The 23,137-nt window shown below is 35.9% G+C and overlaps 1 protein-coding gene across 6 annotated transcripts in view; it reads left to right on the top strand.

The window, feature by feature from the left end:
- The window catches only part of SLTM (SAFB like transcription modulator), a 48,886-nt gene that overhangs the window by 13,669 nt on the left and 12,080 nt on the right, over positions 1-23,137 (top strand). Inside the window, exons 4-18 of one of the 6 annotated variants that reach the window (XM_037053993.1) lie at positions 183-224; positions 1,318-1,515; positions 2,410-2,457; positions 8,968-8,995; positions 10,378-10,792; positions 11,404-11,453; positions 14,070-14,188; positions 16,248-16,397; positions 16,628-16,731; positions 16,835-17,001; positions 17,484-17,569; positions 17,801-17,964; positions 20,291-20,471; positions 21,208-21,332; positions 22,162-22,332. In XM_037053993.1, the coding sequence (XP_036909888.1) occupies positions 183-224; positions 1,318-1,515; positions 2,410-2,457; positions 8,968-8,995; positions 10,378-10,792; positions 11,404-11,453; positions 14,070-14,188; positions 16,248-16,397; positions 16,628-16,731; positions 16,835-17,001; positions 17,484-17,569; positions 17,801-17,964; positions 20,291-20,471; positions 21,208-21,332; positions 22,162-22,332 (2,048 nt within the window). Of the gene's footprint in view, positions 1-182; positions 225-1,317; positions 1,516-2,409; positions 2,458-8,967; positions 8,996-10,323; positions 10,793-11,403; positions 11,454-14,069; positions 14,189-16,247; positions 16,398-16,627; positions 16,732-16,834; positions 17,002-17,483; positions 17,570-17,800; positions 17,965-20,290; positions 20,472-21,207; positions 21,333-22,161; positions 22,333-23,137 lie in introns of all 6 variants that reach the window. The other 5 variants (XM_037053994.1, XM_037053990.1, XM_037053995.1 and 2 more) reach the window with 5 other exon arrangements.

The following is a 23,137-nucleotide window of genomic DNA, read 5'->3' as shown; positions in this document are numbered from 1 at the left end:
CTAGAGGGATGAGTAATAAAGGGATTGCTTCCGTTTTTAAGTGAGGAGGATGGTCAGTGTTAGGCACTTTAGACTAGCTGAGTTTCTCTTGGTGACTAAACTTGGTTTTTCCTTATTTGCACCATTCATCTTTGACATGCGATCACTGCTCTGCTTTCAATTGCCTGTGCTCTTTCACTCAGCCGTGGTGCAGCAGGTTGTCCGAGAGAGGCCCTGCTCCCCAGGTACTCCACATTCCAAAACTGTCGGATGCCTTCTTTCGCCCGCCCCCTCAGAAATTTCTCTTCTGTCACTGCAGTTCAGCTATGAATGATTAGTAGCCATGTCCCTGCCATTTTCTTTTTTAACTCAGAAACCTTTTCTTAAACCTGCTAGATTTACAAGAAAGGAGGAAGGAATGGTCACTGCTTTCAACCCTTTTTCTTTTCTTTTTTTTTAGATTTTATTTATTTATTTATTTTTAGAGAGAGGGAAAGGGAAGGAGAAAGAGAACTATAGAAACATCAATGTGTGGTTGCCTCTCACATGGCTCCCACTGGGGACCTGCAACCCAGGCATGTGCCGTGAATGGGAATCGAACTGGCGACCCTTTGGTTCGAAGCCTGTGCTCAATCCACTGAACTACACCAGCCAGGTCAACCCTTTTTCTGTAGTTAAAGAGGAAACTACACATATTGCTGCCTTTCCTTGTTTCTGCTGGAGGACTGTGTACCTGTAAACTTTGAAAGGCAAGCAGACATTCCTCAGAGAGGTAATCCCAATCGGTGCTCCTTTGCCTAACTGGCATTGTAGCCTAGTGATAGATTGTAAAACGAATACATTTAAGTTAATTGTTTGCACATTTTTGAAGAACAGGCATTTGTATCACAGTTGGGATTCCTTATCATTAATTAGAAATAAACCTTATGATGTATGACCTCCAGGGTCTTTGAAGTTGAAGTAAAATATGGCACATGGAGAAGTCAAGTCATTTCTTTGAAGCCGTATCTTCTAGAACAGCTCCTAGGGTGTCAGTTGCTAACTATTAAATAACTGGAACTTGAGAGCATCTCTAGTAGCTATCCAATTCATGTGTAGGTCAGTACAAGAGATTTGGCAACTCAGATATATAGTTTAGTGACCTTGGTATTAGACTCCCCCTATTTTTAAAGACAGTTAATATAATATGTACGGTAAAATGATTAACTTTGACTTTGGGAATAATGTCAACCTATGGTAAAATTGAAAACATGTGGAGATGTAAATCACCAAAAACGTTTGGTGGCTAGCCTGCACTACTTTGCTTCTAGTTGTACCAAATTTTCTTACCATTAAAAGGACTGTGAATTGGAGAATCAAGAGGCACATGAACAAGATGGAAATGATGAACTAAAGGACTCTGAAGAGTTTGGTGAAAATGAAGAAGAAACTCTGCATTCCAAGGAGTTACTTTCTGCCGAAGAGAACAGGAGAGCTCATGAATTGACAGAGGCAGAAGCAATAGAAGATATAGAGAAAGAGGACATCGAAAGTCAGGTCTTTAGCCAGTATTTTTTAAAACATGACTCAGATAAATTAAGTACTAAATAATAAGTTTTTTCTTCCTAGCTCAATGTGGAAATCTCAGAATTTTCAAAAATGTATTTTTAAAGTTATAGTCACCCAGAATCCTGTCATCTAAGATGACGTTTTTGATTTTTGCTTATTTTTCACATATATATATATATATATATATATATCACTTAGTAGTTATCATGCTATTTATTCTATGTGAAATTCTATATATTTCCACATAATAGCTTCATAATCTGTGTTTCGTACTAATATTGAACTGCTTTCTTTGTGCCTAATAGCCACTCCTTTAACTTGGAACATTTAAGTTTTCAGTTGTTTTTTTTTTTACCCCAATATGAATGAGTGTACCAGTTTTGCTCTGACCTTGCCACCATTACCTCGTGATTTTTTTCTACTTTAGTGGATATAAATAATTAATTTGCGTTTTCTTTGGTTATTATCACTGGTGGGGTGGTTACTTAATGAGAGTATAATTTAAAGCATATAATTTTAAAATTCTTCGAATGAAGTAGATGATTTCTTCTGCTTCCCAGTACATTAGTACAGTGTGTCTTAAGCAGATCAGTGGGTTCCGGAGTCCCCGCTGTCAGTGCGTAGTCGGGCCCAGAATCCTTCTCTTCCACCTCGCCTAGTAAACGAAGGGCTCGAGAAAGAGTTTCCTAATTCTTTCTCAGTGTGGCGGATTTTATGTTGGCATAGAAAATGTAGTCGGAATTGTTAAGCGTTGACTTAGTACCCATGGGATCACAGAGACTGTACGGAACACAAGGCTAGTGGTAATTGGCTATAGTATAAAAGCATTCTCATGTTACCCAGATATTTTGTAAAGCAGCTATTGTATACCCTTTTACTTAGGAAATTGAAGCTCAAGAAGGTGAAGATGATACCTTTCTAACAGCCCAAGTAAGTTTACATCTAGTCTATGAATCTGATATTGTGGGTGGAAGGGTTTGGAAGAGGAATCTTATTTTGACTTCGTAATTCTCTAATTCATACAACTGCCTTAAATTTAATGCTAAGTTATTTATGTGGTAAATGCAAGATACTTAAAGTCAGCAGCCAACATTTCTGTTGTCACGAAGGTATTCAGAAGTTATTATAACAAGTTTTCTACCATTTTCAGAATAAAATGAAAGCAGTCCATCCTTTCTAGAAAACATAACTCTGATTACCACTCTTGCAGGAAGCCCACATTCTGCTTGACTTTTTTTCTGTCACTTTGATATAAAATATTTAAAAATGCTAACCCCATTTAAAGCCTTATTTAAATTTTTGTTAATTTAACACTCTGGTATATTTTGTTAATATACTAGATGGGGCTGGTATAAAAATCATAAAAATCTAGAAATTTACATGGGGTGCGTATCCTGTGTTGAAAATGACCACTCTTCTGCTATGTGTTAAAGTGTGTTTTTGGTATATGTGATACATATAATGTACATTTTAAAGCATGACCTACAGATGCTGTAAAGAGACATTTATAGCTCAGTTTCTGCAGTGTTTTTTAAAGTATCCTTTATCTTTTTCCTTATTATCTGTACTCAAGAACCCCTTGTTCATGTATGCTATTTATTATTTATTTTGTTGATTTTTAGAGAGAAAGGAAGGGAAGAGAGGGAAGCATCAGTTTGTTCCACTTATTTATGCATCCATTTGTTGATTCTTGTATGTGTCCTGATGAGGGATTGAACCTGCAACCTTGGCCTATTGGGACAATGCTCTAACCAACTGAGCTACCTGGCCTGGATCTTATGTATCCCCTTTAAATAATATACTTTCAAGTATAGGTAGGGATTCCCCTTATTTACCAGAGTTAGGAAAAATAGTGGTTAGTTCTGCTTTTTTTCTCACTGTAATATTTACTAGACGTGTCTATTGTGGGTTTTATATTTATGGTGCTTACAAGCTCATTGCCTCTGGTCATACGTTCTTTTCTGCAGCTTTCTTGCCTTTGACATGCTGGTGAGCCACCAATGCTGGTGAGGCTATATATTGGCTCTCTGTGTTTATTGCAATGGGGAGGAACTACAGCTCAGGGAGAAATGATTCTGATAATTTAGTTACCCGGGAAGGAAATGTTTAGCTTGTCAAAGTCTATAGACTTTTCCTCCATACTGTCTCCAAATATGTTCATTTCTGAGTGATAAAGAGTAGATGAGGGAGAGTAACTCTTATACTGGGGGAGTGCCTTTCCTAGATCACTAATTTGCAAAAAGGTGGAGTTGGGCTCCTCATACTGTGGCAACTAGCTTTTTAAATTTCCGTCAGGGGCCAGTCCTATAGTTGCGCAGGTTGTCAGTTGTGTGAAGGCATCATATCTAAGGCTCCCCACTCACATAATAGTCTATATATTTATTATGTCTTAAGGAATGGGTGTCTTTTTCTGATTTTACAAATTTTTATAGGTTAGAGATGGCCCTGCTCCTGTTCCATCCTGATAATGAAAAAAGTTATTTTTCATCAAGGGGCAAGTTTTACTTTATTGTATCAAAAGATAGAGGAGTTACATCTTCAGAGTAATTCTCCTAAAGTAATATGACATTTTCCCTCTTTCTCTAAGTACTTTGTAGTGAAACATCTAGAAACGTAAATGTTCCAAGATCCTATAATGATCTACTGTTTCTAAACGTGCTTAATGAATATGTGACTGTATTGTTTTACTAGGTGCATTAAGGAATACTACGTAGTGTGGAACCATCACCCAACTTCAACTATTACCAACTTGTGGGTGGTCTCACTTCATTTATTGCTTCACTCACTTTCCCTTTCTGCATCAGTGAAACAAATCCTAGACATCATATTTTGCTTAAAATTTCCCACTATATATCTCTAGAAGAGAACTCTTATTTTTTTTATATTATCCTAATGTAAGATTTTCATTTCATCAAATACAGTTAGTATTCAGATGTTTGTCTTTAGTTTTTTTTTTAAACAGGTTTTGTTTGAATCTGGAAACAAATAAGATCTATACATTATGATTGATTGAAATAACTTTTTAGGTCTCTTTTAATCTTTAGATGTTTTCTTCCATCTTTCCCCCCATGTTATTATTTTATATTTTAAAAATATTTTATTTACATATTTTGGAGGGGACAGGAGGGAAAAAGAGAGGGAGAGAAACATCATTGTGTGGTTGCCTGTCACAAGCCCCACAACTGGGGACCTTACCTGGCTTGCAACTGAAGCATGTGTCTGACAGGGAATCGAATTGGCTACTCTTTGGTTTGCAGGCCTGTGCTCAATCCACTGAGCCACACCAGCCAGGGCTGCTTTTTTTTTTTTAATGAAAATTTTTTTCTTTTATTTTTACAATTTAAAATATATTCAAAATGACATTTTTACAACAGCCAAAACCTGCAACCAAAAATTCAGAACTATATAATATTATGAGTTTGGCAAAATGACCACGTTCTAATTTAAGTATATTGATTATTCACACTGGGGGAGTGGATACTGTGGCTTCTAGGTATTGCTTTTTAAAAAATGTAATCGACCTTCTTGTGACTCTATAATTATTTCAAAATAAAAAGTTAAAAATTTTGATCCAATTTTATAATTGTTTAAGTTATTTGCATGGTTTCAAAGTCAAAGCTATGAAACAAGTTATGTCTAAAAGTTCCCCTAACCCATTCTTTCATGGTGAACTTAAAAGTCATAATTTATCCATCTGTTGTTTGCCTTTAAAAATATAAGCAAACCGCAGTGTAATTTGTATAGAGATGTGTTTATTTAAAGCTAGTCTTTAGGCTTTGACTTTATTTAAAGCCAGTCTTCAAGCTTAAATCTTTTGTCTTCAGGCTTTAGCCTCTAGGCAGTTTGTCATACTAGATAGAATTCGGTATGAATTATACTTTTATAGTTGACTGACAATATTGCGGTTTGGGGCAGGTTCTCGTAGGCAATTTCCGTGTATATAAAGTAAACATTATAATTCCCACCTGCTAGATCAATGTGAGGATTAGTCAGATCCTGGCACATAACATAGTACATGTGTGTTTAGTGGTTATTTGTATTACTGTTTTACTGGCTTTAAGACACCAGTTACTTGGGAATTTCCTGGAAATTTGTCTCGCAAATATTTATATGTGCTAATGCTTTAATTCTTAAAGTTTTCCCCTAGTCTCAGTCTCTTCTGTCTTCTACGGTCATGCCATGAATGTTCTTTTCTCTGTTCGCCTTTGCCCCTAATGTTTTACTGACTTGAAGGGCCTTTTCTTTTTTTTTTTTTTTTGAGAAGTCTATCTACCTCTCAAAGCCAGATTTATCTCCATCTCCTCCATAAAGCTTTCCCTAATGTCTCTTGGGTGAGAGAGATAAAAGCTTTACTTTTTACAAAGAACTTTTTACGTCCATTATCTTATTTCATTCTGTAGCTCCCATTTAGGCCAAACGTTATCTCTATTTTATATGTGAACTTTACCTAGACAGATCACAATAGCACAGAGTGAAAGTATCTCAGTGGTAAGGACAGAATAAATACCTAGGTCTCATGGTGCCTCACCTGGTGTGATTCCCACTAACTCCCTCCACGCTGTGAATGTGGTTTCATGAGCGCTGCCGTGCACCACCTCCGTGGTGCGGCAGTTAGGCTCTTTACATGGGCATCTGTGAGCGGTTGGTTAGTTCCGTCCCTTCACCTCCAGAGAGCAGTGTCTCCACTGCATTTATTCAGTAAATTTATTCAACAGCTATTTATTGAGTGCTAATTATGTGCCAGGTACTGTATTTCCCAGGATCTTTAGCAGGTTGCCATATAGATATGGTTATTCTGAAGGTTTGTTTTAAATTAGCCAGGCTGACTGCAGTGTTTACAGACAAGTCAGGGGAAGGCCTTCCAGTAATGGTCTTCTTATTTGGCACATGGCACATATATGCATCACAAGGTTAACCCGGGCGAAAGTAATGGAATGGGTACATAGCACACACTTTGTTAACTCTAAACCAGGTCATAGCCTTGACTTCGTCTCTTAGTAATCATTGCTTCTCCCAGGACAAATAAAAAGAAATAGAGAAGCTTTGGGTTTGTATCATGTCTGTGTACATCTATCATTTAGACAGGAAACTGTTCCCATTTTCTTTCTTGTGTTTCTTGCTTTGTTTCCTTATTGCAAAGGTTTTTAGAGTTATTTTTGACTCTTGGCTTACCCTTGGTAGTGCTATGCTTACCGCATGTACCTGCACAGTACAGTAAATGTGCAGTGATAGCTGGCTCATCTTTTCTGCTACCCTCGTTGTTTATGCTTCACCCCTGTGGCAATTGATTTTATGTTCTAGGGGCTGGGTAAGAGTCTTCTCCTAGGGACATTTAAGTATATGCAGTACAGCACTGTTTTGAGAAACTAAAGTTATGAAATCCTTCAGAAGACATGTTGAATAATTAGAATATCTAAAATCTCTTCAGCCAAGTAAGGCAAACCTTACTAGTTAGTTTAGCAGCTAGAAATAACATTTCTAATTGGTAGGCACTATAGCAGAAAGGGGGTTTTTAACGTCACATTATTTAAATTTTATTTTATAGAATAGCAAATAATGTGGCCATTTTTTCTTGAACCTCTCAATATCTGATCTTTAAAAGATTAATTTGGAAGTGTGTTGATCGCATCACAGGTAGGCAAAGGAGAGGCAAGTCGAAATCCCGAAGTCCATTTGTTCTGCTTTTACATAAAAGTTAAGGAATTGCAGTTTACTTATCCCTCCAAGCTAAATCACTAGAGTCAAGGTGAACTTGTAAGAAAAAGACATCAGTAATTCCAGCATAGCTTATCCTGCCAGTCACTTCACCCAAGTTAAGCATTTTTCTTTCCTTTCCAAGTGCTGCAGATTAGAAACATAATGATTACAACTGAATTCAGTGCACTTTGTTTAAATAAAATAATATAGTACAACAATTAAGAGATTATTAGAACACAATATAATGGACTTATGTAATAAAATAGGATTTGCATTGCTATCAATAATCAACTTATTTTGGACTATTTTACTTTCTAAGCATGTGGCTGTGTGGGTTCAGTGTTTGTGGCTTCCGTCACATTATTTTAGTGTGTAAAACAATTGGTCATTCCTTCATTGGGGCACTTGTGGGTTAAAGTTAAAAACACCATTAAAATGATTTCTTAGAAATACAGTAGTTATCCAAATGTAATTTTGAGCATATGATAAAGTATTTGCTATTTTAAGAAATGCATGCTTTTATATGAATCTAAAATTGTGTTATAAGATAAATGTGTCATTTAAAGTTGTGTTTATGGTTAAATGTTGCTGTAAGTCTTCTTTCACTGCTAGGCGGTCACTCTACAAGCCTGTGAGTAGTTCTTAGATTGTAGTCCCTGGACCAGCGGCATCAGCATCACGTGAAAACTTGATAGAGGTGCAGATTCTCAAGCCCCACTCCTGGCCTGAATCAGAAACTCTGGGGTTGGTGCTCAGCAATCTGTGCTTTAACAAGCCCTTCCAGGGATACTGATACAGACTCAGAGTTTGAGAAGCACTACCCCGAGGCTTTGTGTGTGGTAAATGCACACCACCTTGACCGAAAATGACCCACTTCTACACAGGTTTTATTTTTAAAAGTTGTAAATTAAAACATCCTTAGTTTTTTTCAGTATTGGGATTATAAATGCATATTGCTTTGCTTATTCGATATGATCTTTAATTTGGTTCTGTCTTTGTGTGATTACTTTAGGGATTTTGCAATATTTGTTCGCTTGGTGTAAATAATATTTGTCCCTTTGTGGTACTCCTGTTCAAATTAGCACATGCTTAATTTTAGATCAGGTGAAGATCACATATTTTAAAATTAGTCATTTAAAAAGACTGTTTTACTTGTTTTGATTTACCTGGAGCACAAACACCCCTTTTAAGTGGCTGGCCACCAGTGTCTGTGACAACTATAAACTCATTTTTAACAGCTAAGAAGGACTGAAATTGGAAACTAACTGCATTTGAGGTCTTCCTTCTTACTTCTGAGATACTTAAAAGGGAGTCTGTTTTTTTCATTGTTGTTTATTTTATATTAATATACATCATGAAAGTGTATGTCTAAGATTTTGAATAATATGCCTTAAGAGTGAACTGAGTTACATAAAATAATCAGGTCATTCTTTTTATTGGCAGCTCTTAATATGAGTAATATTTGTGTTATATAAACCAGCTTTGAATATTGAAAAGAAATAATCTAGTACATTGTTTAACTCATTTTTTATGGATTTGCCTGTTTTCTTGTCTAAAATCATATATTAGGCATTTTTCTAAGTGGGCTCTGGTCTTAATTGGAATATTCTACATTTGTTAGTGACTAGTATCTAATTAATATTGCTAAGTTATATACTAATTTAAGCTGACTGATTTTATACTACTACTAAAATCCAGTTTTAAGTGAATTCATTTTACATTGGATTATTCTTTGAATTTCAGGATGGTGAGGAAGAAGAAAGTGAGAAAGGTATGTGTGACGCTGAGTAGAGTTTAAATTGCTGACATTTAGCAAACTAGTACACTGTGTGAAAATAAGGCATACCTTATTTGAAGTCTTATTTTTGAAATAACTTTATTTTCAAATTCATCAATTTAGTGAATTAAGTTAGAATCTTGGTTTTATTTTTCAATTGGCTTTAATTTTCTTTTCACACTTAAGATACATTCTAACTTATCAGTGCATATCAGTTACTGAAGTGGACAATGCCATTTTTTATTTAACCAACTTTAATTTAAAAAGCAACTTTCAACATAAAGTAAGTTGATTATATCATAAGACTGGCTCTGCAGTAACTCATATGTGCTTATTGGAGTTGTAGCAAAATGCGAATAGTTAATTTTGCAACTCTTCCTAAAAATGGTGGGTAACCAGGAGACTGACTTTTTGTTTGCTGCTTAGACAGACTTACATACAATCTTCTGATAGTTTTAGTACTTTAGGAGAGCTGTGGCATCCAATAATACAATTACAGGGACATTGTAACAATACATGTGGTCAGTATAAGATTATGGGAGTGTTCTTGGACCCTCCTTCGGACTAGAAAGGACCTGGAGCAGGGTTCTAAGCAGGACAGAATAAAAAAGCCTAGAGGCAATGATGAAGGAAAGCTACTGACTGAAAATCTCACAGACCTGAAGCCTTTCTATTTTGGGGGAATGCGAGACACCTTTGAAAACGATAACTGCGGGACTGACTGGACAGGATGAAGACTGGAAATAACTGATTTCCTGAACATAATGGAGCAGGCCATCTCTGGAGCCTTTTGTAGCAGTTTTCCATATGATTCTGGACTGAACAACTCCCAAGAACTGAATAAGAAGAACATAAGATATGAGGCCCTGAAGTACTTCGAAGACTGACCGATATCCTCAGGCTGTGACCTTTCAAGACGTCACCATGGGAGTTCTGAAGGTCACAAGGGCTAAATCCCAAGATGATTTGAACACTGAATAACAAATCTGCACATTTGTCACTGTCTCATGGAGGAAAAAAATCTTCCATATGCCATTAACTTACAACCAGAAATGAAGAGCTGGTATCCTCAGGATGGAACCCTTTTCTCATTTTTGTTGTTTGGTATCTGTATGTAGAGATCATTTTTTTTCCATCAAGAATAAGTGATCCTGGGTAAAGGATTGTTTATATTAGTTAATACCCTTGTGTTTTTTTTTTCCCTAACCTTCCATCAGTGCTAATAACTGGCTTTATATTTTCTAGGTCCTATTCTAGCTTATGAATATGAAATTGTTTAAACTTCTTGTTTTGCCATATTTATTCCTGTTAAATCCTCTTAGATATAGCAGGTTCTGGTGATGGTACACAAGAAGTATCTAAACCTCTTCCTTCAGAAGGGAACCTATCTGAGGCTGATCACACAGCTCATGAAGCGATGGAAGCTAATGCGACAGTGAAAGAAGCTGAGGATGACAACATTTCGGTCACAATCCAGGCTGAAGATGCCATCACTCTGGATTTTGATGGTGATGACCTCCTAGAAACAGGTAAAAATGTGAAAATTACAGATTCTGAAGCAAGTAAGCCAAAAGATGGGCAGGACGCCATTGCACAGAGCCCGGAGAAGGAAGGCAAGGATTATGAGATGAATGCGAACCGTAAAGATGGTAAGAAGGAAGACTGCGTGAAGGGTGATCCTGTCGAGAAGGAAGCCAGAGAAAGTTCTAAGAAAGCAGAATCTGGAGACAAAGAAAAGGATACTTTGAAGAAAGGGCCCTCGTCTACTGGGGCCTCTGGTCAAGCAAAGAGGTTTGTTTTTCTATGTCAGTTCTTTACGATACTGAATTCCAGCATTCAATAAGATCACTCTACATTAAGGGGGTGGCTTCAAGACCATGTACAGTAATTAGTACTTATGATCCTGCCTATAATATTTTTGACCGTCATAAGTTACTTTAAAAAATTTCAAGATCTTCATAATATGCGGTGTGTTCTACTGATTGCATTGTCGAATTGTCAGCATATATTTGTTTTTTTGTTGTTGTTTTTTTTGTTTTTGTTTTTTTCAAATTGACAATTTTTTTGTGTTTTATTTTTAAAAATCCTTGTGATGATGGTTAATGAACAACTATCAGTCCTAACAACACAAAATGAAGTCAAGTCCCAGTTCTGAAATCTGGAGAAGATGGCCATATATCCACTGAATAGAATTGTCAGAAAATCTAGACCTTCAGGCATCTTGGGGAAAATCAGTGCAAGAATCCTAAGGGAATCATTTGTTCAAATAACCTAATCTAGGTCTTTGGAATTGTTAATTTGTATGACTAGTACCAGTTTGAAATATAGTCAATATGAAGCTATTCGATTTTTGTTTCTTTGTTTTTTGTTTTCAATTTTCTTCTGGTGATTTGCTTCTTTAGCTCTTCAAAGGAATCCAAAGACAGCAAGACATCATCCAAAGATGACAAAGGTAATGGATTTTTTTCCTACTTGTTTCAGTGGTAAAGTGCATACTTTTATTTAAAAAGGAATAATTGCATGGGGTTTTCTTGAACATTTAGTCCTTAAAATGGACATGCCAAAAATTTTGGATGGCCTTTGTGTACACCGTGGAGTTAGACTACAACGTACCCTTGGTGTGATGGAAAAGCATTACTCTTTGGTTAGTTGTAAACTGGTTTGAGTATGCTAAAAACCCATTTGGATGTGTTTTTAACCCTGTTTTTAGGCAACTATTAAATATTAGTGTAATAGATATTTCATTTTCTTACTTCTGAAATTAAAAACTAAATTATAGTTTCAGAAGTATTTTATGTTTGGTTGTAGTCATTTGTAACCCCTATGCACTACCACAGCCTTTCCCCTGTCCTAGTGGGAAATGTGCTATGAATTATATACTCGTGTGTGTTTGTGGAGTATAATATTTAAAAGAAAATCAGTCTTTAACTTTTGGTTTTGTGTTTTTCATTCTTCAAATTGGGGCACACTTCTAGAAACATAGTATGTAGTATAATGCTTCAGAATTCACTTCCAAATTTGACTTACTTTTTGTTGATGGAAATCTTACGAGGAAAATTGTTTTATTTAAAATTTGTAAGTTTAAAGGTGCAATATTTGATTGGTTTTTCTTATTTATTGGGAAGTCTCTGGTTATGTAACGGCCATGCACTATAGTTTGATTTTGTACGAAACTATCTGCTGTCTACATGAACAATATTTCTTATTTTCTGAAAAAGCATTTTAAGAGATATAACACCATTCAGGTAATACACTGTCCTAAAATGCCTCTTCAGTGGCCCCCAAGAGGAGTGTTATATGTCCTATATAGTTCATTCAGTGTATTTTCTTGGCATATTTTAATAGTTGGAAATTTTATAATTGATTTATTAAATTATAATCAATTGCAATACCTACGTCCCTTACAGCTTTGGTCAATAGGTAAGATATAACACATTTATTAAGTGTTATCCTTTAAATTCAGCAGTAGTCTTGGTTCAATGTTAACTTTCTCTTAATAAAAAATTTTAAATCTGTAATTAGAGAAGTATGTGGGCCCACGTGTTACTGGTAACATAAAAAAGATACGCAAACTTCTGGTTAACATTCCATAACATAAAACAGATCCTTTTGATAAATATGTTCCTTAAGAATAGAAATGCAGCAACCATTAATATTTAAAATACTGAAGTCAGGTATAGGTTGTCTTCTCATAAATCTACAAATGACTAGTTTTCTTAAAGTATTTTTTTAAGATTTTTAAGATTTTATTTATTCATTTTCAGAGAGGGGGGAAGAGGAGAGAGAGGGAGAGAAATATCAGTGTGTGGTTGCCTCTCACGCACCCCGTACTGGGTACCTGGCCTGCAACCCAGGCATGTGCCCTGACTAAGAATCGAACTGGTGACTCTTTGGTTCACAGCCTGCGCTCAATCCACTGAGCTACACCAGCCAGTGCTCAAGTATTTTTTAATTTATTGATTTTAGAGAAAGGAAGAGGGGGAGAGTGAAACAATGATTTTGTTATTCCACTTATTTATGAGTTCATTGGTTGGTTGATTCTTGTATGTGCCGTAGCCGGGGACAGAACCCACATCCTTGGTGTACCAGGATGTTGCTCTAACCAGCTGAGCTAGCTACCTGGCCAGGGTCTACAGTGACTAATTTTTCAACTAAAACTTGTGGCATGGAGCTTTTAAAAATATTGAATATTTTACCCTTTCTATATATATTAATTTGAAGTTATTAAAATTGTTACTTTTAATTGCTTGTATATTGTTTCTCTTGTATATTCATACAAGTTGGTAAGAATTAATTTCCAAATAAAATCACATGAATGAAAATTGCCCTTTTATAACAGCACATTTGAAGAAGAACACTGAAGGGTGACTAACTAGACCTGTATTCTAAGAAATGGCATTTGTGTATGTGAAACTGTAATTTGTGTATGGAAATAGTACAGAAGTGATTCATATAACCATTTATCTATCTATTCTAAAAGAATGTTAAGGTTCCTGTTCTTACTCTTGTCAGTTGTTTTATAAGATTGTGTTTTATTAAATCCAACATTATCCAAGTGCATATAATTCCCATTTTCTCTTACTCTTTCTGTAATAGAGAATGAAGGTGAGCTGGTTGGTTAGTCTTTGTTATTAAACATTTAAATTCTTGAAAACAGTTTATCCTTTGCTTTGACTTTTTCCTCTTTCACTACCAATTTTTCCCATAAGCCCATAATAAATACGGATAATTAAGTAGTTTTAATATTCCTAGATGACTGTTCCGTGGTTGGCTGTATTTTTTTTTAGTTCAGTGGTAGAGTATAATTTATTAACATTTAACAGCAAAAGTCCAAGGCATGTAGTTGATTTTTTTACCCACTTAAAACTCATGTAGTAGGTAGGAGGTATGCAGTGTTCAGACTTGATCCCTTACTGTTGTTGTATTGCCTATTATTGTAGTTGGTTTTGATATATTAAGGTCATATCACACTTAAAAGAGAGGTTTTATAAGTTTGAAAGACTTGTTCTAATACTTTTGTTTTTAAAAACCCAATTGAGATACTTAAATGTCTGATATTAAATCCTAGGAAGTACAAGCAGTACTAGTGGTAGCAGTGGAGGCTCAACTAAAAATATCTGGGTTAGCGGACTTTCTTCCAATACCAAAGCTGCTGATCTGAAGAACCTCTTTGGCAAATATGGCAAGGTACCTTCTTTTTACCTACCTTGAGTATCTCCATTTGAAATGGGCTTATTCAAAACAGTGTTATACAGAATCTTCTAATTTCTTGTTTCTCTTAGGACTGTTATAGGCATAATTATTGTGTTCTTTGGTAACGGTGAGTTGTATCATATCATGTCACTCTGAGCCCTGAGGATCTTTGTATTAAAAGCTCATATTTTGAGCCCACTTGAGTCAAGGACTGAGTTTTTTTTCATCACATTCATGGAGACTTTCCTAGGACCTAGGATTGCTGAAGCTGATCTGGTCACCTGGAAGATATAGGTAGACTAGTATCAGGCAGTGGGATATAGAATTGGACAAAACAAAAATGGCACGGTCCCTGTTATCATAGTTTCCAGTACAGTTCTGGAGAAAAAGGTAAAACTGGTAAAAACATACTTAGTCGGGGTGATAGGTGCTACTATCACCACAGGTGCCACGAGAGCAGCAGGAGAGGCTTTACTGTGGTCTGGTTCGTTAGCAAAAGTTTCTCTGACACGTAAGGAAGAACTAACGGAAGAGGAAAATAGTCAATAATGGATTGAATATTTAACTAATAGTCATTGAACAGGATTATAATTAATGTGTAACCCTTAGGGCACTCACTGCTTTCTGCTTTATATTTAAATTTGCATCATATGTTAACCTCCATGGTGAGCTCTTTGGTAACAGGGACCTTATCTACTATGTGTGCATATGCAAGGCTTTCCAATATTTATTAAAACAATATTAGTAAATACCCACTTATGAATATTATAAAAATCTATTTTGTTAATTTTAGGAGTTGCTGGGGTTTTGTTTGTTTTCTAATTTAATTAAAAAGATCTTATAGGTATCAGATATAGCACACTGAGAATTATGCCATTATCAGCCATGGTATACTTTTTGTTTTATTTTCAATAATTTTATTGTTAGAGATATAAAAATATTATGATATGTTGACATTTTTGAGGACTAAAACTATTTAAGGATACCGCACACTTGATAAAATTGCTGTTGGAGCAAGTTGGTCTTTTGCAGAGTTGAAAGATAAAAAAAGCTTTTGAGTTGAAGATAAAAAAGCTGAGTTTCTGGCTACCTACACCACATAGCCTACTAAATCCCATTTACCTCTTTCTGGAATTATGTCTTTGTTCCTCTTTGTTGCACACCAGGTTGTTTTCTCTACCTTTTTTCTCACTCACCCATCTCTGCCTTATATCTTCTAACTATTCATTTTATAGAAATGAAATTATTTGTTACTTTTATATTGGTATACATGGACAAATGGAAAGTGTGTCTTTGTAATTTTTAGGATGTATTTTTAATTATTTTTTTAAAGATTTTATTTATTTTTAGACAGTGGAAGACAGGGAAAAAGACAGGGAGAGAAACATCAATGTGTGGTTGATTCTCACACGCCCCCTGCTGGTGATCTGGCCTGCAACCCACACATGTGCCCTGACTGGGAATCAAACTAGCCATCTTTTGGTTCACAGACCAGCACTCTGTCCCCTGAGCCACACTAGCCAGGGCTTAGGATGTATTTTTAAGACTGCTTTTATACATATGGCTGATTATTTTTGAAAGCTTCTTATAAACTTTGAGAACAGTGTTAAAATTCATTTAGAAACTTTCTAGACCCTTATCCTCTCCTGCAGCCCTCCACCCAAGAGACTCCAGGAGGGAGATGGCTGTAACGGATCTTCTGGCCCAACTCTAATTGAAAGTACTGTTTACTTTCATTAAGTGTACCATTACTTCATTGATATAACTAATTGTGTTTTGGCTGTGTATTTGAAAGAAATAAAAAGAAAAATTAAAATTAGGTTAAATTGCTTTTCGATGCTTTAAATCATTCCTTTGAATATTTACTTTGTATTTATAGGCAAGGTAGATGGTGATCATAGAATATGAAGTATATATGCTAAATTTATCCTTTATCATGAATTTACGTATCCTGAATAGCTTCTTTAATTTGAATAGTCTCAGTTCTGAAGTTTCATCTGTTTAGAAATGTGTGAAGTTGTAAAACTTTCTCAAGTATAATCTTACTTTACAGGTTCTAAGTGCAAAAGTAGTTACAAATGCTCGCAGTCCTGGGGCCAAGTGCTATGGCATAGTAACTATGTCTTCCAGCACAGAGGTGTCCAGGTGTATTGCGCATCTTCATCGCACTGAGCTGCATGGACAACTGATTTCTGTTGAAAAAGTAAGTTTGCATGACTGTTTATAAAAGGGAGTTTTCTTTGAAGACTAGTAATTCTCGGTCTAAAGATGTTACACTGGTAGGGAGTAGAATTAGGAATGATTTCTATTTGTACGCATTCATTCTTTTTACTTTAATGTTTTTCAAATTTTCTACCATCAACATACTTTTTATAAACATAAAAATGTAACTTTAAAACATAAAGTTTTTTTTTTTCTGTTTAAACTTTTCAGGTTAAAGGTGACCCTTCTAAGAAAGAATTAAAGAAAGAAAATGATGAAAAGAGTAGTTCAAGAAGTTCCGGGGACAAAAAGAATATGAGTGATAGAAGTAGCAAGTAAGGTTGTTTTTTTTTATTTTGATAAGTATGTGGACTTTTTTGGTACATTGATGAAGTCGTTCTCATTCTGTTGCTTTTCTGTGTGGGGTGGGATGCTCAGGACACAAGCTTCTGTCAAAAAAGAAGAGAAAAGGTCGTCTGAGAAATCTGAAAAAAAAGAAAGCAAGGATACTAAGAAAATAGAAGGTAAAGATGAGAAGAATGATAATGGATCAAGTGGGCCGACTTCAGAATTGATTAAAAAAAGTGAAGAAAAGAAACGAATAAGTATGCTATGTATCCCTCTTCTCAATCTCTGTCTAATCTATTTTACAACTCAGTTTTTACAGTGGAAGGGAAAACTAGAAACTGCAAACCAGATAGATATTTAAGCTTTGTTGTTGGTTGTTACAGTTTTAGAAAAGGAGGGCTAATAGGACTAGTTGTCTGCTTTTCTACTCTCAGAAAACAAATGTGTCCCTCCCACTAAGCCTGTTTACAGTTAAATCTGAGCTGACGGAGGATGGTCATTGATTTATAGCTGTGTACTTGAGTTGGGACCTCTTCTTATCACTCAAAATATTTGCATTAGCAGATTGAGCTATTTCTAAAAACTTTGCATTTATGTTTTCATAAAATAAGTAAGTTTTTAAAAAATTGTGTGTATTGCTTTGTGAATATCTAGTTGTCAAAGAATTCAACATTTTCACATTATATTTTTAAATGAAATTTTTTTTAGACACTTGCTTATCTAATTTTTTTTCCCTTAGGCTCAAAGAGTCCTGGACATATGGTAATACTAGACCAAACTAAAGGAGATCATTGTAGGCCATCAAGAAGAGGAAGATACGAGAAAGTAAGTCTCTGAAGAGGATATTGTGTGCAGTTTTACCTGTTTACAAAAAAAGATAATTAGGTATCTCTGTATGCTTCCTCTGTAATTACCTCTGTAATAATTCCATGCTACAAAATCTCAGAAAAAGGGAATGTCATTACTCATTTAAGCTTTTTAAATGACCTGCTGAATGTGAAAGACAACACCCCAGATTATTTTAACATCTAGTCCTGTTATGATTTTTTTCTATAGATTCACGGAAGAAGCAAGGAAAAGGAGAGAGCTAGCTTAGATAAAAAAAGGGACAAAGACTACAGAAGGAAAGACATCTTGCCTTTTGAAAAGATGAAGGAACAAAGACTGAGAGAACATTTAGTTCGTTTTGAAAGATTGCGACATGCAATGGAACTTCGAAGGTAGAAACAGTCTATTTTATACCTGTCTTTAACTAAAGGTACATATTTAATACTGCTGGAAATTGTATTCCCACAGAAAGCTATTTTTCACTTTTGAGAAGTACAGTAAAACCTAATTATATCTCAAGTTTGCATTGCATTTTACAATTTACACAGCACCTTTCCATCTGTTCCCTGTCTCCATAGCCCTGTAGGGTTAGTTACGCCCATCACATGATTGAAAACACGGAGGCCCAGAGAGGCTGAATGACTCTTCCAATGCCACGTGGCCAATGAGTGGCAGAGTCGGGACTCAGACCCAAGTCTTCTGACTCCAAGTCCAATGCTCTTTCCTCTCCAAAGTTGCTGCCATAAAACACATGACCTTAAAAGGAAAAATGGATTTTTAAGATAAGATAGTCTCAATCTAAGCTACAGTATTCAAATAGAATATTGACATTTGGGGGAAAATTTATTGTGTTTTGAATTAGAGCCCAAGTGGAGGAAGATTTGCCCTGTAGACGTCGTTTTGTTCACGCTCTGTCTCAAACCAGAATTCCCTCTAAAAGAAACTGAGGACAGAACACAAAACTTCTGTTTTTAGTGGCAGTGTCTTAGCTGTGCACCGTGAGTGCCCGTTTGCTTTTGTATGCCAGTTTTTGGTGCCGTTTAAAATATTTTTGTGAAAGTGTTTCATAATATAAGTTTCCAAATATTAACCTAACTGAGAGGTAACTTAGGGAATTTGATCTGTTCCTTCACCAGAGTGTTAGGAGCGACCAGAGATGCTTTCATCAAATAGTGTGTGATGGCCACACACTTTACTAACAGGAAATGATCCTTGCCTTACTCAGAACGCATTTCCCCTTTTTTTGTGAATTCCCAGTATGCTGCGCTCCCTAATTAGATGACAAGTTGAGAAGATTGAGAGTAGTAGCTACTAGAGCAGCAATTTCAAAACTATCAGACCCATACACTTTTAATATATTTAAAAAGTCACGGTGCCCTCTTTACCATTCTGAAATAAAATTGATATATAGTGTACCTACCTCCCTATACAAATAAATTCCAGAAATCAGTAGTATGTCTTAATGCTAACATAAGGTAAAATAAAAGTAATTTATAATGAAAGTAATTCATGTTACGATGGAAGTGTATTCCAGATGTGAATGTTTAGGCTTGACTCTCCAGGCCTGACTAATGAAGTAGGCAGATGTTTGCTCCCCTCTTTAGATTCAATGAGAATGTGACAGCTACAAATACAGACTGATAATGGTGTGTCATATTGGTGAGTCAAAGACCAGGAGTCGTGGTATTGACATTAGGACACGATTTCTGGAGTGTTGAACAACTTTTCATGAAGTTCTTAAGGAAGTATAATTTTCCCTTTTTTTGCAGGGAGTTGCATTCCTGAAATTATAGTGTGTATAAAACCTTGCCAAAGCAAACAAGCCAACCTAGCATTTATTAAAAATGAATTACACTCTAGGCCCAGGTGTTTGAAAGGTGATTTTGTTTTGTTTTAATGACATAAATGTCCATTATGTCATTTGAAAGAAATTAGGAGTCTTGGACAGTTTTTTTGTTGTGCAGGACTGTGTCATTCAGTAAATGTAGTAGCTAAAAATGCCCCTCACGTTTCCATGGGGGTAGTACTGGCCCATTGACAACCACTAGGTTGCTGAAGGAGGACATTGAGAGACAAAGTCCACTGAGTTCCTTACAGGGAGAAAATGACCAAAACTGTTAAACGTCTAATACAGTAAGTTAATTCAGTTCAGCAAACATTTGAACTACCTCCTGACTCAGTAATGCATATTACCCAGAGCCCTCTATTGCAGGCCGACAAATACTCCCAAAAAGCCCTTAAGGGCCCCCATTTTACTAAATATAGCATTTGCCAGACAATTCATGTCGATGAGTATGATCCCACGTCATCGAAATAAGGTATACCTTGTATAAGGAGATAGAATATATATTAGATACTGGAAATTTTTCTATCAGAAACAATAGAAGTTGTAGTTTTGTAATTTTGTATGTGTAGAATATCTCTTTATTGAAATGTCAATTGATTAGTGGTCTATTATAGTGGGATTTTTATTTAAACAGGAATCATCTGATAGGCAACTACTCTGTAAAATTCAGCTGCTCAGTTGATGGTCTTAAATACGTGACTGTGTTGGGGTCTGTTTAAAGTTTTATTTTGACTTTTCTTTCTAATTATATTAAAACTACTTAGATTGAGTTGAAGTTTAAAATTGCCAATCTCAAATAAAAATTCAAAAGCTATTCTCTTTCACACAGTACTAGCATAATTTAAGTATTTCTAAATACTGATTTTCGTTAGACGAAGAGAGATTGCAGAAAGAGAGCGTCGAGAGCGAGAACGCATTAGAATAATTCGTGAACGGGAAGAACGGGAACGCTTACAGAGAGAGAGAGAGCGCCTAGAAATTGAAAGGCAAAAACTAGAGAGAGAGAGAATGGAACGCGAACGCTTGGAAAGGGAACGCATTCGTATTGAACAGGTGCAGTCAGAAAATCTTTTCATCTTAAATAACTGACCTTTTCCTAACCCTGTGATTTTTGCCCTGAAATTTGCTTTACTTTTGTAAAGCTTCTATAGAATTAGTTCAGCTGAGAGCATTTATTTTGTCCCTGAAAGATACCAATTGAATGAGGTGCTCTTTAAAAAATACATTTAGTAATTTTGTTCTAGCCAATTGGTAGTAACTCAAGCTCTGTAATATCATGGCAGCCTAATAGTCTGAGCAGAAGACTGTGAGTCCAGAGTAGTTGTAATCCAGGCTCTGTCACTGTCCCAACCTTAGAAAATAATAACTGTTTCCTTACATATTACAGTGGGAATGATTTCCCAAGGCTGGAAGGAAATAATGCCTCTCTCTGCAAAAGTGCACCCAGGATTTTAAGGCACTTAGTGTCCATACATATTAAGAACTCTATTTCTAATTCCCTGTAGGTGCTTTTGTTTCAGTCAAATGATTAAGCTAAATTTGACCTTCCCAAGTACCTGTCAGTTTTTGCCCTCCCCCAATCTCTGTTATTTATGAGATTGATGAACAATAGCCCTAGTCTAGATTACTGATTCCTGGATTCATATTTGCTTATATATTTGTCCCAGATGTTTTGCCCGATGCCTGCCCATGGTGGTTTCTTAATGACAGGATTAAAACAAGGTTGCATATATACTTACCTTATGTTTTCATTTTGCATCGTTGGTTCTTCCTTCTGTGTTGTCTGAAGGAACGACGTAAAGAAGCTGAACGTATTGCTAGAGAACGAGAGGAACTAAGAAGGCAACAGCAACAGCTTCGTTATGAACAAGAAAAAAGGAATTCTTTGAAACGTCCACGTGATGTAGATCATAGGTAGTTGCTTGCTTCTTTTTCATTTACACTTGCTATCTTACTCTTTTCAAGCCAAAATTAACCAGAGAACTAGCAAGTACAAGTAATCATCACTGGAATAAGAAATGGTCAACAGGGATGGGAATAATTATAGTAATGATCTTGACCCCGTGCGTTGTCAAATAGAAAGATCTGCTCTTATTTTTCCTTTCTCATGCCAGACGTTTTCCATTATGACTGGAAATAATGGTCATAGTAGGCTTCAGTGATGGTTCTCAAACTTGTGCCCATTTTCAAAATTCTCACAGGGTAGTCCAGATAGTACAAAAAGGGAAGTCATGTATTGGGGAGACTAAAAATACGGATTCTGTTGTGTGTGTTCATGATTTGCACTCGATTTCAAAAATATAGTCATTTAATTTTCTTACTTTAAATTCTGTGAGATTTAGTTGATTGTGCCGAGAAATAGGTGTAATGAGTGAATTAAGCTTGGACTCATCTGTCTAACCTTTCCAAAGTGAAGTATAACTGAAGAGGTTGTATGCTACTATTTAGAATTTTACTATTCAGTGGTATGGATTGAGTATTTTATCTTCCTTGTCTTTTTCATCTAATAATTTTAAAACAGACAGTTTTCACCTGTTTCCTGTCCTGTGAAAGCCCTCTGCCACTGTGCGACACCATGTAGCGAGTCCTGGCTAGCTCGTCCTGTAACACAGGGTTTGCGTTCTTAGTTTACTGCCCTCCGTCTGCACAGCTCCTAGTGTGTGTAGTGTGTGCGACTCCGAGTAAGTGTGGTTTGGTTGTCGTAATACTAATTTATATAAATGAGCAAATATTTCTCTTCAAGGCGAGATGATCCTTACTGGAGCGAGAATAAAAAGTTGTCTCTAGATACAGATGCACGATTCAGCCATGGATCTGACTATTCTCGCCAACAGAACAGATTTAATGACTTTGACCACCGAGAAAGGGGCAGGTTTCCTGAGGGTTCAACAGTACAGTCTTCATCTTTTGAAAGGTAAATCAATTATGTTGAAAATGGATATATTTAGTGTATGAGTCTCGCTAGTGATAAATTTGGTTTCCTATTAAAATCTTAATGGAGTACAAGTTAGAGCTGAGTGTTCAAAACAAGTGGTGTTTTTTGTTTTGTTTTTGTTTTTGGTGACATTGGTTAATAAAATCATACAGGTTTCAAATGTACATTTCTATGATACATGATCTGTATATTGCATTGTATATCTACCACCCAGTATTTTTTTCCAAATGAAATAAGCTGTGTGTTTTTTTTCCTGTAAATTACCTTTACTCTCTGCACTTTTTGGGTACATTTTAGTATGAAAACATCTCAAAATATTACATTTCAAGACTCCAGATGACCCAGTCAGGAAACTGTAAGAATTGGTTAGAATAACTAGAATCGTGAAGTTAAACTAGTTTAAAATATTAAACAGGCCCAGGTTGGTGTAGCTCAGTGGATTAAGCGCGGGCCTGCAAACCAAACAACCGAAGTTCGATTCCCAGTCAGGGCACATGCCTGGGTTGTAGGCCAGTTCCCAGCAGGGGATGCACGAGGGGCAACCATACATTGATATTTCTCTCCCTCTCTCCTTCCCCTCCCCTCTGAGGATAAATAAATAAAATATTTTTAAAATATATTAAAAAATATGAAACAGCTCTAAGCACCCAGCTTAGGTACTAACACAGTGATAGGTGCAAACGTGCCTGTATTCCAGGGGTGACACTTCTGTTGGCCAGCAGGTCCCAAACTCACGCCCACAAGGGTTAACTCTTTCCCTTTTCTTTTCTCTCATGTGAAAAAT

This window comes from Sturnira hondurensis, unplaced genomic scaffold, assembly GCF_014824575.4.
Source record: "Sturnira hondurensis isolate 20B ecotype Veracruz unplaced genomic scaffold, ASM1482457v3 Scaffold0008196, whole genome shotgun sequence".
Lineage (NCBI taxonomy): Eukaryota > Metazoa > Chordata > Mammalia > Chiroptera > Phyllostomidae > Sturnira > Sturnira hondurensis.
This window is presented reverse-complemented; position numbering and strand designations above follow the sequence as displayed.